Source organism: Oratosquilla oratoria, chromosome 5, assembly GCF_046742065.1.
Source record: "Oratosquilla oratoria isolate Oo_2021 chromosome 5, ASM4674206v1, whole genome shotgun sequence".
Taxonomy (NCBI): Eukaryota; Metazoa; Arthropoda; class Malacostraca; order Stomatopoda; family Squillidae; genus Oratosquilla; species Oratosquilla oratoria.
The window spans coordinates 80643093-80655592 of record NC_134781.1 but is presented as its reverse complement, the minus strand read 5'-3'; the positions used below and the strand labels follow the sequence as shown (position 1 = coordinate 80655592).

General features: G+C 46.0%; 1 protein-coding gene across 5 annotated transcripts in view; it reads left to right on the top strand.

Annotated features, from left to right (window-relative positions):
• LOC143025604 (uncharacterized) overlaps nucleotides 1-12500 on the top strand; it is a 459091-nt gene that overhangs the window by 418617 nt on the left and 27974 nt on the right. For all 5 annotated transcript variants that reach the window (XM_076185542.1, XM_076185543.1, XM_076185540.1 and 2 more), the window contains 2 exons: nucleotides 7134-7319; nucleotides 9966-10376. In XM_076185542.1, coding sequence (XP_076041657.1) covers nucleotides 7134-7319; nucleotides 9966-10376 — 597 coding nt within the window. The remainder of the gene's footprint in view (nucleotides 1-7133; nucleotides 7320-9965; nucleotides 10377-12500) is intronic.

Below are 12500 nucleotides of genomic sequence, written 5' to 3'. Positions count from 1 at the left end.
TTTCGCAGTTTTGCATCAAATATTCATAAGTTTTACTCTAAACCCGTAATGCATTAGAGAGGTTGGTGCTCAGTCTCGAGTTCATTGTAACATCAGAGTTCGAATCGTGGATGTACTGCCTTCGCGTGAACCTGGTTACCTAAACGCGTTTCTCCAAATGCACCCAGATCGAGACGAAAGAGTTTAAGAACGATCTGAATAGAGTTCGGTGTTGGCGTGTTTACTTCGTGGGTTTGCCTACGTGCGTTTGTACACGCATCGCGGATCTGTCGATAATGACGGACAGAAGGCCCGAACACGTATCATTCCTGGCTGACGTAGATGTATGGGCCCTATGGTCGATTTATTTTCTTGGGCCTTCCCTCTTGTGCTGCCTGACCATTGACTTGGCCTCGCGAGGGGTTATTTAGCAAAGAACTCGAACTCGGAACGAAGACGTGTCATTGTCCTCCCCGAAGTCATGCGACTGAAGTTAGCGCTTGTCCCGACCCCGGGACTCCTCCTCCGCGGGGTCGAGGCTGACGACATCGAGAGATTAATAAAGGTCTCCCTCGACCTCGCTTTTCCCTCCCTCACTCCCTCCCTCCCTCACTCACTCACTCACTCTGTTGTCCATCGCTAGACTCCCCGCTCCAGTGAGTCCGCCTGACCCTCCTGTTCACTTTCCCTCTTGCCTGCCCTAAGCCCTCGCCCAGCTTTTCCCTTCCCCCCTCTTTCCCTTCCCCCCTCTTTCCCTTCCCCCCTTTTTCCCCCCCTAACCCCCCCACACGTTTCCTCTTTGTTCTCCTAGCCCCCCTCTTTCCTGTACCTCCCTCGTCACGTCACGTCCAGGAACATGCCGGGTGTTTCCACCCCGTCACCAAGTGTGACCCCACGTGATGGCTCCGCCCTACCCCCCCCTCTCTTCCATCCCTCTCCCCTACTTCCTCCCACCCACCTCCCATCACCACACACACACACGTACCCCGTAATGGTCTTGGGGTCCTTCGAACTCTATTGTGTAGAGACAATTCCATATGTTAAAATTCTTCCCGAAGAAGTCTTGTTGATCTAATTCCTTGGGTCAATTCTTGGTAATTCCTCGATGGCTGGGCCCATGGACCTTACGCACATTGGCAATCCTGATCCCCCCCCTTTTTTTTTGGGGGGGGGAAGCTGCAGAGGAAGCTGTGTAGGCTATTGTTCTGGTCTCTGGTATTTCGAGTTGCCATCAGGTTTTATTCGGTTGAAGTTGGCCCCCACATCAGTTGTCGTTTGATCAGTCGTTCGAAGATTACTACGGAAAAAACTACCAATCTGCCACGTTACTCCTGCAAACTTTTACCTAGGTTCTCCACACAGAACCACTTAAAAATACTATAGAGAATATATATGGTGATATATGGGTTACTCTACAGGGAAAGGAGGAGGCAGAGAACGACCCTGAAGCAGAGTGGTTCGATTAATTGGGAGGTTGGCTCGGGGGGGGGGCGGTTGAGGGTGGACAAAGGGGAGGGAGGGGGAGATGAAGGGTCAGGAAGTCTGGGTCGGTGAGATGGGTCGTGGCCAGTGTGGGTTTAGAATGGGTTTCTCTTTCAAAATATACTTCCCCCCCCCCCTGTATTATAATTTACTTTTCCAGAAGTGACCCCTCTGATGCAGTGGTAAATCGTCCAACCAATAAGCGCCGCACGAGTAGGGTTTGGGCGTGTGCAAGCACCAGGGGCGAGGGAATGTATATATGTATATGTATGTATATATATGTATATGTATATATTGTATGTATGTATGTGTGCATGTATGTATGAATGTGTGCGTGTGTGTGTGATATAATGTATCAGCACAGGATTGTTGACCAAATTTCGGCTGGGTTTGGAGTTCGGGTTGTACTTCGTGGGTGCTTGGTCTGTGGAAGGCCCGCAGTCATGAGGAGTCTGGTGGGTATGGTTGGGGGCGGGGGATAGGAGGGAAGCGAGGACAGGGAGGGTACACAGATCCAGGATGTACTTGGAGGTCGAGGATTTGGTGAGGACATGATCGAGGTTTATATAACGAGGATTGGAGGACTGTTAAGGAAAGTGTGTGTGTGTGTGTGTGTGTGTGTGGTGTGTGTGTTTGTGTGTGTGTGTGTGTGTTTGTGTGTTTGTGTGTGTCAGTCTTTGCCCGTCTGTCTGTATTTGAGAGATGAAGTTTATTTTCAGAAGTGTACAGGATAGAACACTACATTCCTGTATACACACAACCCCCCTTTACTGAATGAAATCCTCATTAGTGACGTCACGCCAAGGACTTCAACCAGGGTGACGCAGACGAGGTCATCATATTAAGACAGCAGGGCAGAACACACAGCAATGTATTTAAACTGGACAATTTTAGATTTAAGAAGGAAATAGTCTAGAACCGGTTTACCAATAGTGGTCAGTGAATGGAATAGATTTAGTAACCATGTAATTTGCACAGAAACGTTCGGATGTTTTTAGAGAATGTTGAATAACTTTATGGATGAGGGGTGTTTGGTAACGGGAACTGCCTAGTGTAGGCCTTATGGTCTCGTGCAGTATCCTTCATTCTGGTGTTCTCATCTTCTTATCCTTGAGGAGCAACGTAGTAGGAAAAAGGAGTGGAAGGGACGGTATAACCTGGTTTTAGATGTGGCACTTGGGGTTCAGGGTTGGGGGATGGGGGAGGTTGGGGGTTAGCGTGATTTATTTGAAAATTCCGTGAACGAGTCGATCGAGACGGAAGTAGTATGGGCGTGGGCGTGATGGTGCCTTCCGAGAACGGGCGCGACTGTTCAGGAGCTTCTTGCCAGCCGTCCCTGGCGGGGGGTGGGCGGGGGGGGGTCACTTGACGTCACGTCGAATGGGCGTCGGTCGGGTCGGCCTTCCCCTCCCAGGTGTGAATTTCGCCTTGGGTTTAAATTTCGCTCGCGCCCACCAGCACAGGTGTGAATTTCGCCCCGGTTAAATTTCGCTCTGGTTAGATTTGGCTTCCCTGCCCAGGAATGAATTTTCGTCCCCTGCCTCGTCGCCTTCCTCCTCCTCCTCCTCTTCCTCCTCCTCCTCCTCTTCCTCCTCCTCCTCCTCCTCCTCCTCCTCCTCCTTCTCCTCGACATCCTCTGCCTCGTCTTCGCCCTCCATCTCGCCTTCGCCCAGCACCTGCGAACGGTCACACGACGTAGCAGGGAATGGGAACGACACAAGAGGACCTCAGCCAGCCATTGGCCGCTGTCGACGTGTGAATTTATGCGCGGGGGTCCTCCGGTGCCGAATGGCTCCTCACCCATTATGTGGTTAGGGCAGGTGAGGCGGGGCAAAGAGTGCACTTCACTCCTCGGGTGTACAGGTGCACAGAGACGAGAGCCTGGATGTGCACAGTTGTACAGATGAAGGCGGTTTTGTTCAGCTCGTGGGGCGGGGTTTGTTGTCCATCCTGGTTATTCCAGACAGGACTCCGTGCTATCGTCAATAAAAACGAGCGTTTATAGTAAGCTCGTAGGTTTGAAGGGAATTGACGCCATGCCCTTGTGTGCTCGTAGAGGTAGTGGGCCAAGTGGCAGGAGTCAGTAACTGTAGGTGTCCAACAAAAGTCAGCGTTGTTAGTAAACTACCAGGCTTCTCGCGCTTACGAGAGGGAAACTGTACAGTTAAGCTTTGCTGGTCCCCTGTGGGAGGAAGGGGGCGGCGGGGGGTGGGAAGTTGTGGACACGGACAAGGTAACCGAACCAGTTGTTTGTTAACCGGGTTCGGTGTACGTTTAGAATCGCACGTAGACGATGTAAACCGTTAGTGACCCAGCACAGCCTGGGGCATGACCTGACCTAGCACAGCCTGGGGCGTGACCTGACCTAGCACAGCCTGGGGCGTGACCTGACCTAGCACAGCCTGGGGTGTGACCCGACCGCGATTACAAAGCGGGCATCCTTAACGACAGATAACTTTCGCCTTATCTCAGAAACCCCGAAGACTAATCGGGACTTCGCAATGGTCACAGGATCCCCTTTGAAGGCGGTTTCTGCTAAGATTCCCCTACCCCGATGTGGATTCTGCTATCGAGGCTCCCGGGTGACAAACAGATTAGAAATAGGTCATATTACAAGGCACTCCTGATCCTTGCCTAGGCTCCGACGATTATCGAGGATTATTAGTAGTAGAGTCCCTCCCCCACATCTCTTCCCCCTCCCTCCCCTTCCCTCCCCTCCCCTCCTCTCCTTCCCTCCCCTCCCCTCCTCTCCTTCCCTCCCCTCTTCCCCTTCCCTCCTCTCCTCTCCTTCCCTCCCCTCTTCCCCTTCCCTCCCCTCTTCCCTCCCCTCTTCCCCTTCCCTCCCTTCTTCCTCTTCCCTCCCCTCTTCCCCCTCCCTCCCCTCCTCTCCTTCCCTCCCCTCTTCCTCTTCCCTCCCCTCTTCCCCTTCCTCCCCTCTTCACCCTCCCTCCCCTCTTCTCCCTCCCTCCCCTCTTCCCCTCCCTCCCCTCTTCACCCTCCCTCTCCGCTTTCCTCTCTTCCTCCTCTTTCCTCTCTTCCTCCTCGTTCCTCTCTTCCTCCTCTTTCCTCTCTTCCTCTTCTTCCCTCTCTTCCCACTCTCCCTCTCCCCTTCCCCCCTCCCCTCTCTATCTATCGCTCTCTCTCACCAAAATGTATTTTTATTTAAACAAAGCACAGATGATGCCCTGGTGGAGATGATAGTTGTTCATTAACTCTAAAATCGGTTAGGGAGGGAAGGGAAGGTAAAAGAAAAGAAAATGGGGAGGAGTTCGCAAGTTTGAATAAAGTCGACCGACTTGCAAGCCAGGCCGGAAGTAAGAAAGTACTTTTCTGCCAAGTTGGTCTAGTTTGTTGTTTTTGTTGTTGAGTGCGGGGGCGACGAAACCTACTTTGTAGTAAGCTAGTAGGTATATACTCGCATTTGTCTTCTTCCTCCTTGGCGACATCAGCGCTAGCTCTGGATATGGATAATCTCTCGTTTAAATCTATTAAGCCACACCATGTATCCCCTTCTAATAATATCTCCCTCGAGAGAGAGAGAGAGAGAGAGAGAGAGAGAGAGAGAGAGAGGGAGAGGGAGAGAGAGAGAGGGAGGTGTACATGCGCGCGCGCGCACACACACACACACACACACACACACACACACACACACACACACACACACACACACACACACACACACACACACACACACACGTGTACACGCGCACACGCACACACACTCGTTCACTCATTCACTCACTCAGCCTCACACTTGCATTCTCTCTTTCTCTGGCTCATTTGGAGGGCAAGGCGCCAGGCTGAAGAGGCAGCAGGCCCCTGCCGTCGCCCCCACAACAAACACTCACGACAAGTTAGACCGACTTGGCAAAATTTCTTCTTCCTCTTCTTCCTCCCCCTCCCCTTCTTCCTCCTCCTCCTCCTCGGCCTGGCTACTGTCAAATGACCTAATTCAAACGAGAACCCCCCCCCCTATCGAACTTGATTTATACCATCACGTATCGGTGGAAGGGTTGATAAAATAGATTGGATCTCCTCTCAGGTTGAATAAAATTGCCCGCAGTAGATGGGAACACGTGCACCGTTGCATCACGTGAACTGCAGCGAAAATGCAATGAATTGGATCGCAAATGCAACGGGTGTTTGGCCTTCCTGCTTCGGGTGAATAAAATCGCCCGGCGGCATGCGAGAGGTGACGCACTGAGTGGGTGATGCACAACCTGAATGAAATAACTTGGAGGTAGCCAGAAGAGAATTATGTTGTTCTTCCAGCATGTGGGCGGAATTTTGGGGATTCGAACTTGCCAAAAGGGACACGCTTGAGCTGAATAAAACGGCCTGTCTACAGCCAGAACGAAAAGTGCATCTCGCTGCTGAAGAATATTGCCGGACGTTCTTGTTCGCCTGCATGTCTGATGTAAACAATTTGCTTGATAATCAAAATTTTCGCATTGTCACAGATTAGACGTCGGTTTTTATTTTTAACTACGCTTGAAGTGTTGCCTACAAATGATTGCTATGATCAGATTTTTTTTTCTAATTTCGGTATTACGTGGCATTGTGTAAGGCAATTTAATTGCAGAGCTTTGAGAGGAGTCTGTACTATATAGTTTAATTAACGGAAATATCCTCCCCAGAAATTTTGGCAGTCGTACTTCAGATGTGATATGGGATAAAAAGAAAATGTGTAGTGAAATCTTGTTTGAATATCTTATTGCTAGCACACTGATTTGCATTTGTCTTGAACCGAAAGTGTCGCCCTTTAAAAATTGTATTACACCAGGGCTGCCGTCCTATGCGTCGACATACAAGTCTTACTGTATCCCAAATCCTTATAACGTGGTTGTACGTTCGTGTACAAATCTTCCGAAATTTATTAAACAGAATGTACAAATACCAGCGACATTGTCCTGAAATTATTTAGAATATACAGAGTCGACATCAGCCCGAACGAAAACGTGTAAGTCATGATTCAAAACACCGTACGTTAATGAGAAACTGGTTATCTTTTGACGCTACGAGCCTATCGCAGGACGGGTGGAGACGGAGGGGGAAGGGGAGGGGTGTTGGAAGGGGAGGAGCCCGCAAGCACGGGGGGGGGAGGGAGGTTGGGGGGAGGGGGGTGTTCACTGCTGAGGCCTTAAGCCATCAGAATTTGAGGAAGGGGGCCAGTCAGTTGGAACTTGGGGTTTACTGGGTCGACATCTCACGGGGACCTAGGTGATCTTGACACTATCGAAGTGTATCATAACACTCCAGATACAAAAATGGAACCAGTGGTGAGAGACAGATGGTGTTTGGGGTGTCAACCTTTGAGTTAACCTTCATTTCTGAAAAATTGAGTAAAAGAACTTTGTTTTAAACGAAGTTCCTTGAGGGGGGGTTGGGGGTTCTAGTGGAAAAGCATATAGCAAACAATCCACCTCTGTAGTGTGGATTTACTGTATGAAGAAGACTACAGTGGATTTTTTCCCCATTTAACTAATTGTTATTTATTTTTATTGAGTAAATATCTTTGAATGTAGTGCCTAGCATTTTCAGTGTTTTCAGTGGTGATGACCCTGTCCTCAAACACACCACATGGGTCAGAGGCAGTGCAGAGGTATTTGTATTTTACTGTATGTACCGTATATCGACACATTTCACATTTAGATCTCCTCTATTTATTTCAGACCAAGGCTGAAGGAGAGCAGAAGGAGGAAGTGAAGGAGGCAGCAGCTCCTGCTGAGGTGCCTGCAGCTGTCGAGAAGGAGGAGGCAGCACCCGTTGCGGAAGCTGCACCAGCAGCAGAGAAGGAGGAAGCCCCAGTGGTTGAAGAGGTGAAGGCCAAGGAGGAGGAAGCGGCCCCCGTCCAGGAGGTATTTCCCTGCCTTGTTTTGCAACTTGTTCTTTGATGTCCGTCTTGTGGATGTCACGTGATAAAGGGCTAAGGGAGAGAATCATGATGAGAATGGTTTGACCATTATGGGAAACCATCCTCAACAATGCTTCTGCCTAGTCCAGTGGAGGGAGTCCATTGCATTTGCTGCCAGTGTTGGACAGTTTTGCAAAGGAGTTGCCTACCATCTGTGAGCCCAATGATTTTGTGCACAGTGCAAGTGTATCCCACCAACCTTTTGGTTCCTTTGGAAGTGATGGGGTAAATCTTAAGGATGCTTGTGATGTAGTTCTTAAGGACATGGCTGTACAGTGCTTTGCAAAGCACAAGTCACCACTGCTGTGAACCAATTGCACGGGATGTGATAATAACCAACGTAAACCATCTGTACAAATCCAACCGAAAAAATGCTAATCGCCTGTTGTTGGTGCAAAACACGTTCCAAGCTGCGAACACTTAACTTTTATGCTGCTGCTTTATTTGTGACTTGGTTGGTTTACCCAGAAGCAGTGCTAATCTCACCTTGGCAGCAACACCACCCACACCTCTTCCTTGTTAGCAGTTCCCTTTCGTGGTGTACGTTTCTTGTGGCAAGACTGCACAGGGTGGTGCTGGTGCTGGCTCTGGGATAAGCACTGTCTACGTAACTTTACTCTTCAACTAAGGGATTGTTCTCGATGCTCTATTTGAATAACGATTGCTCTATAACACATCTCTTGCTGTGACCTGTGCAACCTCTCTACCTACTAACCTACACGGTGCACGCTGTCTTTTCTCCCCCTATTTATTTTATTTACTTACTTTTCATTCATTTATTTATTTATTTTTGTATATATTTTTATTTCTTCCCTCTGATATTTACTGTTGCATGGATGAGTCAGGTGTTTAATTTGCACGGGCGCCTTAGTTCTCCAATTTGTTCATAGTGCATGCATGGCTTGGAATGCTGGGACAAAGCCTTGCGTGTCCACCATTTTTAGTCCCAGTGGTACTGGTATACTTAGATTTGTTCTGGCTGGTGTTGTATCTAGATGAAGTGACAAGTATTTTTTTCAAGACTTGGCATATAATTGGGTCAGTCCTTCTGAAGTATAAGAAGATTTTTTTTAGTATGCGAGAACAAAATCTTAAGTATGCAAGTTCTAAAAAGAAAGTGAAAATTTTGTCCCCTTCTCTCCACCTTTCCATTTTTCTATCAACCGTAAAGACCCTTGTCCTTGAAATTGTCCCAATTTTGTGTGCTACAGCTGCCTCCTTTTTACAAGTCAAGCAGATATGTTGGTTAATGCATTTTTTCACAGGGCATAAGTAGTGGTTTGTTTTGGCATGCACATTTTGCATGGCAGCTGGCTCAGAATGAAGTTCTTTTGCAGATTTGAGTTCTTTAAACAGGTTTTGGTGTATACTCAGAATTGCTTTTAGTTATGCTTGTTATTGCTTGTATTAAGTTCTAATTATGCTTGATACTGCTGGCATTCTAATGTCCAGCAGTTAAAAAAAGAAAATATTTTAGACAAGTTAAATCATAGATTAATTTCCATTTGCATTGTTACTTGGCCTCTGGACTTTGCTCTTGTCTTGAAAAGATAAGTCCTTATGCACTTTGAAAATACTTAGTCAATCCAGGTGGCTATTCATTTATGGAAATGCTTGATGCCATTAAATCCTTTTGGTTCCTGCAGCTCCCCATCCTTGTTCCTATCCCACTCACCCTCAAAGCCTACAGCCTTAAGTTCAAAGTGCTCGAGTGTCATAATCTTTGACTGTGTGGTATGAAAAGAATGTCTTGCTTGAACGAGTGCCTTTTGCCTTTGGTTATTAAGTGAGCTGAACTGAAACGCAAGCAGATGAAGTTGTTTGAAAGGAAGTTCATTTTAATCATGTTCAAAAGTTGCTTGCACATTTCAAGATTTAATCTTCCTTATTGACCTTCTGACTTGTAAGATTTCATGTGCTTATGTTTAGTGCTCACAAGAAATATTTTTGATATGTGCTGGGTATGAATAATTGCTTTTTAGCACAGTCATTGCCATTTTTTTCACCTTCAGATATTTAAAAAAAAAATAATTTCATACTAAGAGCTCAGTTATAATGGCTTACATTAGATACTTCACAACTTGACTGTTCTATCTACTTTCAATTATATTTTAAGTGCTGCCTACACCTGGACCAAGAATATTAACAGAATAGTTTTGTGGACTTGAGACCTTTTGCTAAAAGTTGGCCTCAACCTGAGCCAGGCTCTGCTTAAATGTGCCACTTGGCTTGTTTTTAGAGCTTGTCCACGGCGTCCACAGTTGAAGAAGTAAACTGCAGCGTCCCCCTTTCTCCGGATACCCCTTCCCTTTCTCCCCCTCACACTCACACTGCCCCCCTTGCTCAGCCCGAACATGTCTCGGAGTCTGAGGAATCTCCTGCCATGTCCCACACAGACATCGATGATGCCATAACCTCCACGACCACCACCACAACCACCACCATCATTACTACCACCACCACCTCTCTGGAACCTGAAACTAACCAGGAAAAGCCTTCTACTAATGAAGAACCTGTAGTTGTAGACAACCAACCTTCAGAACTGGAGGAAAACTCTATAGCTAAAGATCTTGATCCTTCTATTGAACAGCCTGAAGTCAAGCCAGAGCCTGTGCCAGAAGTCAAGCCAGAGCCTGTGCCAGAAGCCAAGCCAGAGCCTGTGGAGGAAACCAAGCCAGAACCCGTGCCAGAAGCCAAGCCAGAACCTGTGCCAGAACCCAAACCAGCACCAGTAGCATCCGTCCCCATTGAAGAACTTATTTCTCAGGAAGTTTTGCCAAAGAAGGAGTCGGCTCGTATTGTAGAAGCTGCCCCTGTTGCAGAACCCACCCCTATCTATAAGTTCACTCCAGTCACAAAAGCTTTTGAAGAGAAGTCCGTCCCAGTTGTAGAGTCTGTTCCAGCCAAGGAAGCCGCCCCAGTAATAGAATCCCCAGTTACTAATGGCACACCCAAGATCGAAGAAAATGGCGCCCCTCACGAAGATGTTCACAATGCCGAGGTACAAATTGTGTGTGAAGATAACTTGTCTGTTCCAGTAACAGAGCCCTGTTCCTTGCCTAAATCTGAGGATCCCATACCCTCTCCTGTTGTTGAACCTGTAACGGCATCTACAAATGACACGGATGCTAGTTTTGTTGAATCGAATGTATCTAACACTACTGTGGTTGAGAGTGATGTTGAGGTTACTAATGCACCAGAAGCTGTAGAGTTGAAGGCTTCATCCATTGATGATAATGGAGAGGTTTACTCTGAACAACCAGTATTGGCTAATACTGAATCTGTAGTTTTATCTCTGTCCAATGAAGAGAGCTTTACTGAAGATGCTGCGAGAGATGCAGAACACTCAGAGATAATGGGAACTACAGATGAGGTTGGAGTGTGTGTGGAAGAGGCCTCAGGTTATGCCGAAACACAGTTGGAGAGTGAGGGGGGTAGCGAGTTGCAATCCATAGAGGGGGAGGCCACGGACAACACACTTAGGACCTGTGACGTCAGCCAACCCCCAAGTAGCCAGGTATCACAACCACCGTCGTTGTGCCACCATACATTGCCATGGCCTATTAGTTTCCATGGCTTCACTTTTCAACCTACCTTTTTCTTTTTAACACTAGGCCTCCATGCACCGTAGTATTTTCTTTTCATTGTGATACTGTGACATACACAGGATTTCTGATTTATTTATTTATTTAGTTTTTTTGTTTTTTTTTTCTTGCTAAACTAACCCAAGTAAAGTTGTATGTCACAGTATGGCAGACGTTATTAAGTCTGCAGTCATTTTCCATCTCTCATCTCCCTTGTAATCTTTTATTTTTCACAATCTGTATATCTGGAATTCTATTCATGGGTTATCCTATACGGTTATTATCTTTTTTTATTTCAATCAGTTCCTCTCCTCCCATTTGCCTGAAGTGGTAAATGGGCATATCATTTTCAAAGATTCTTCTTGTTCTGTCCTGGTAGATCTTTAAGTTCTGCTCCCTAAGCAGCAGCAAGAGAGCGTAAGTACTCAAGCATGCCGGGTAACCAGCCAAGCACAAAATGCCACAACACAGCCTTGCACCTGTAGGGTAGTTGGGGTGGGTGGGTTAGATTTATTATGTGGGACTTCATAATTTCTCAAAATGTATTGATATTTTTTGTGTATTGAAAATGACAACAGATAAATTTTCAGGTACATACTGGATCTGTACATATTCTTTTATATATAATTGTTTGTCTTTCTGCAATATATATGTATATATATATATATATATATATATATATATATATATATATATATATATATATATATATATATATAATATATTATATCGGACAATCTCCATGACAGTCGCGCAGAGGATTCGAATCTCTGCTACTGGACCCAAGAGAGGCTCCATAACACCCGCCTTGACCACTCGAGCCTCTCTTAGGTCCAGTAGCAGCGGTTCGAATCCTATGCGCGACTGTCATGGAGGTTCTGATTGATATCGCTGTTTACTTGCGAATTTCTTATATATATATATATATATATATATATATATATATATATATATATATATATATATATATATATATATATATATATATATATACATACACACGCACACACACAGTCAACTCTCAATTAACGCGAGGGTTCCGTTCCAGGAGACATCGTGTTAATCAAAATCGCGTTAGTTAACATATTTTTTCCCATAGGAAATAATGGTAATAGAGGGGGGGGGGTTAGGTTCCTTGGAAACTGGGAAAGTCCTGTTTATTTTGGGACTTGGTTACTCTTAACTTGAACACATTATTAATACATTAGAAGGTTGCATAAACAACAAAAACCCACATTCTTTGTATTTATTTGCAGTACAGTTATTTATTCTATGTGCGCACAAAAACAAACGAAATTAGTTCATCATTAATAGTGGGTTGGTGACAGTTTACTTTTTGTTTTGGTGTAGAACAGAAGACTAGAGTTTGCAATCTCTAAATTATTAATTTCTCTGTAACAATTTTTCAAGCTTTTATGACTTGTAATCACGGTCCATACATTTGAAAAATTAGTTTACCATTGTGGGTTGGTAACACTTTTTTTTTTTTTTTTTTTTTTGTAGAAACGTAGATCAAAACAGAGCATGGGAGGCAGACCGCG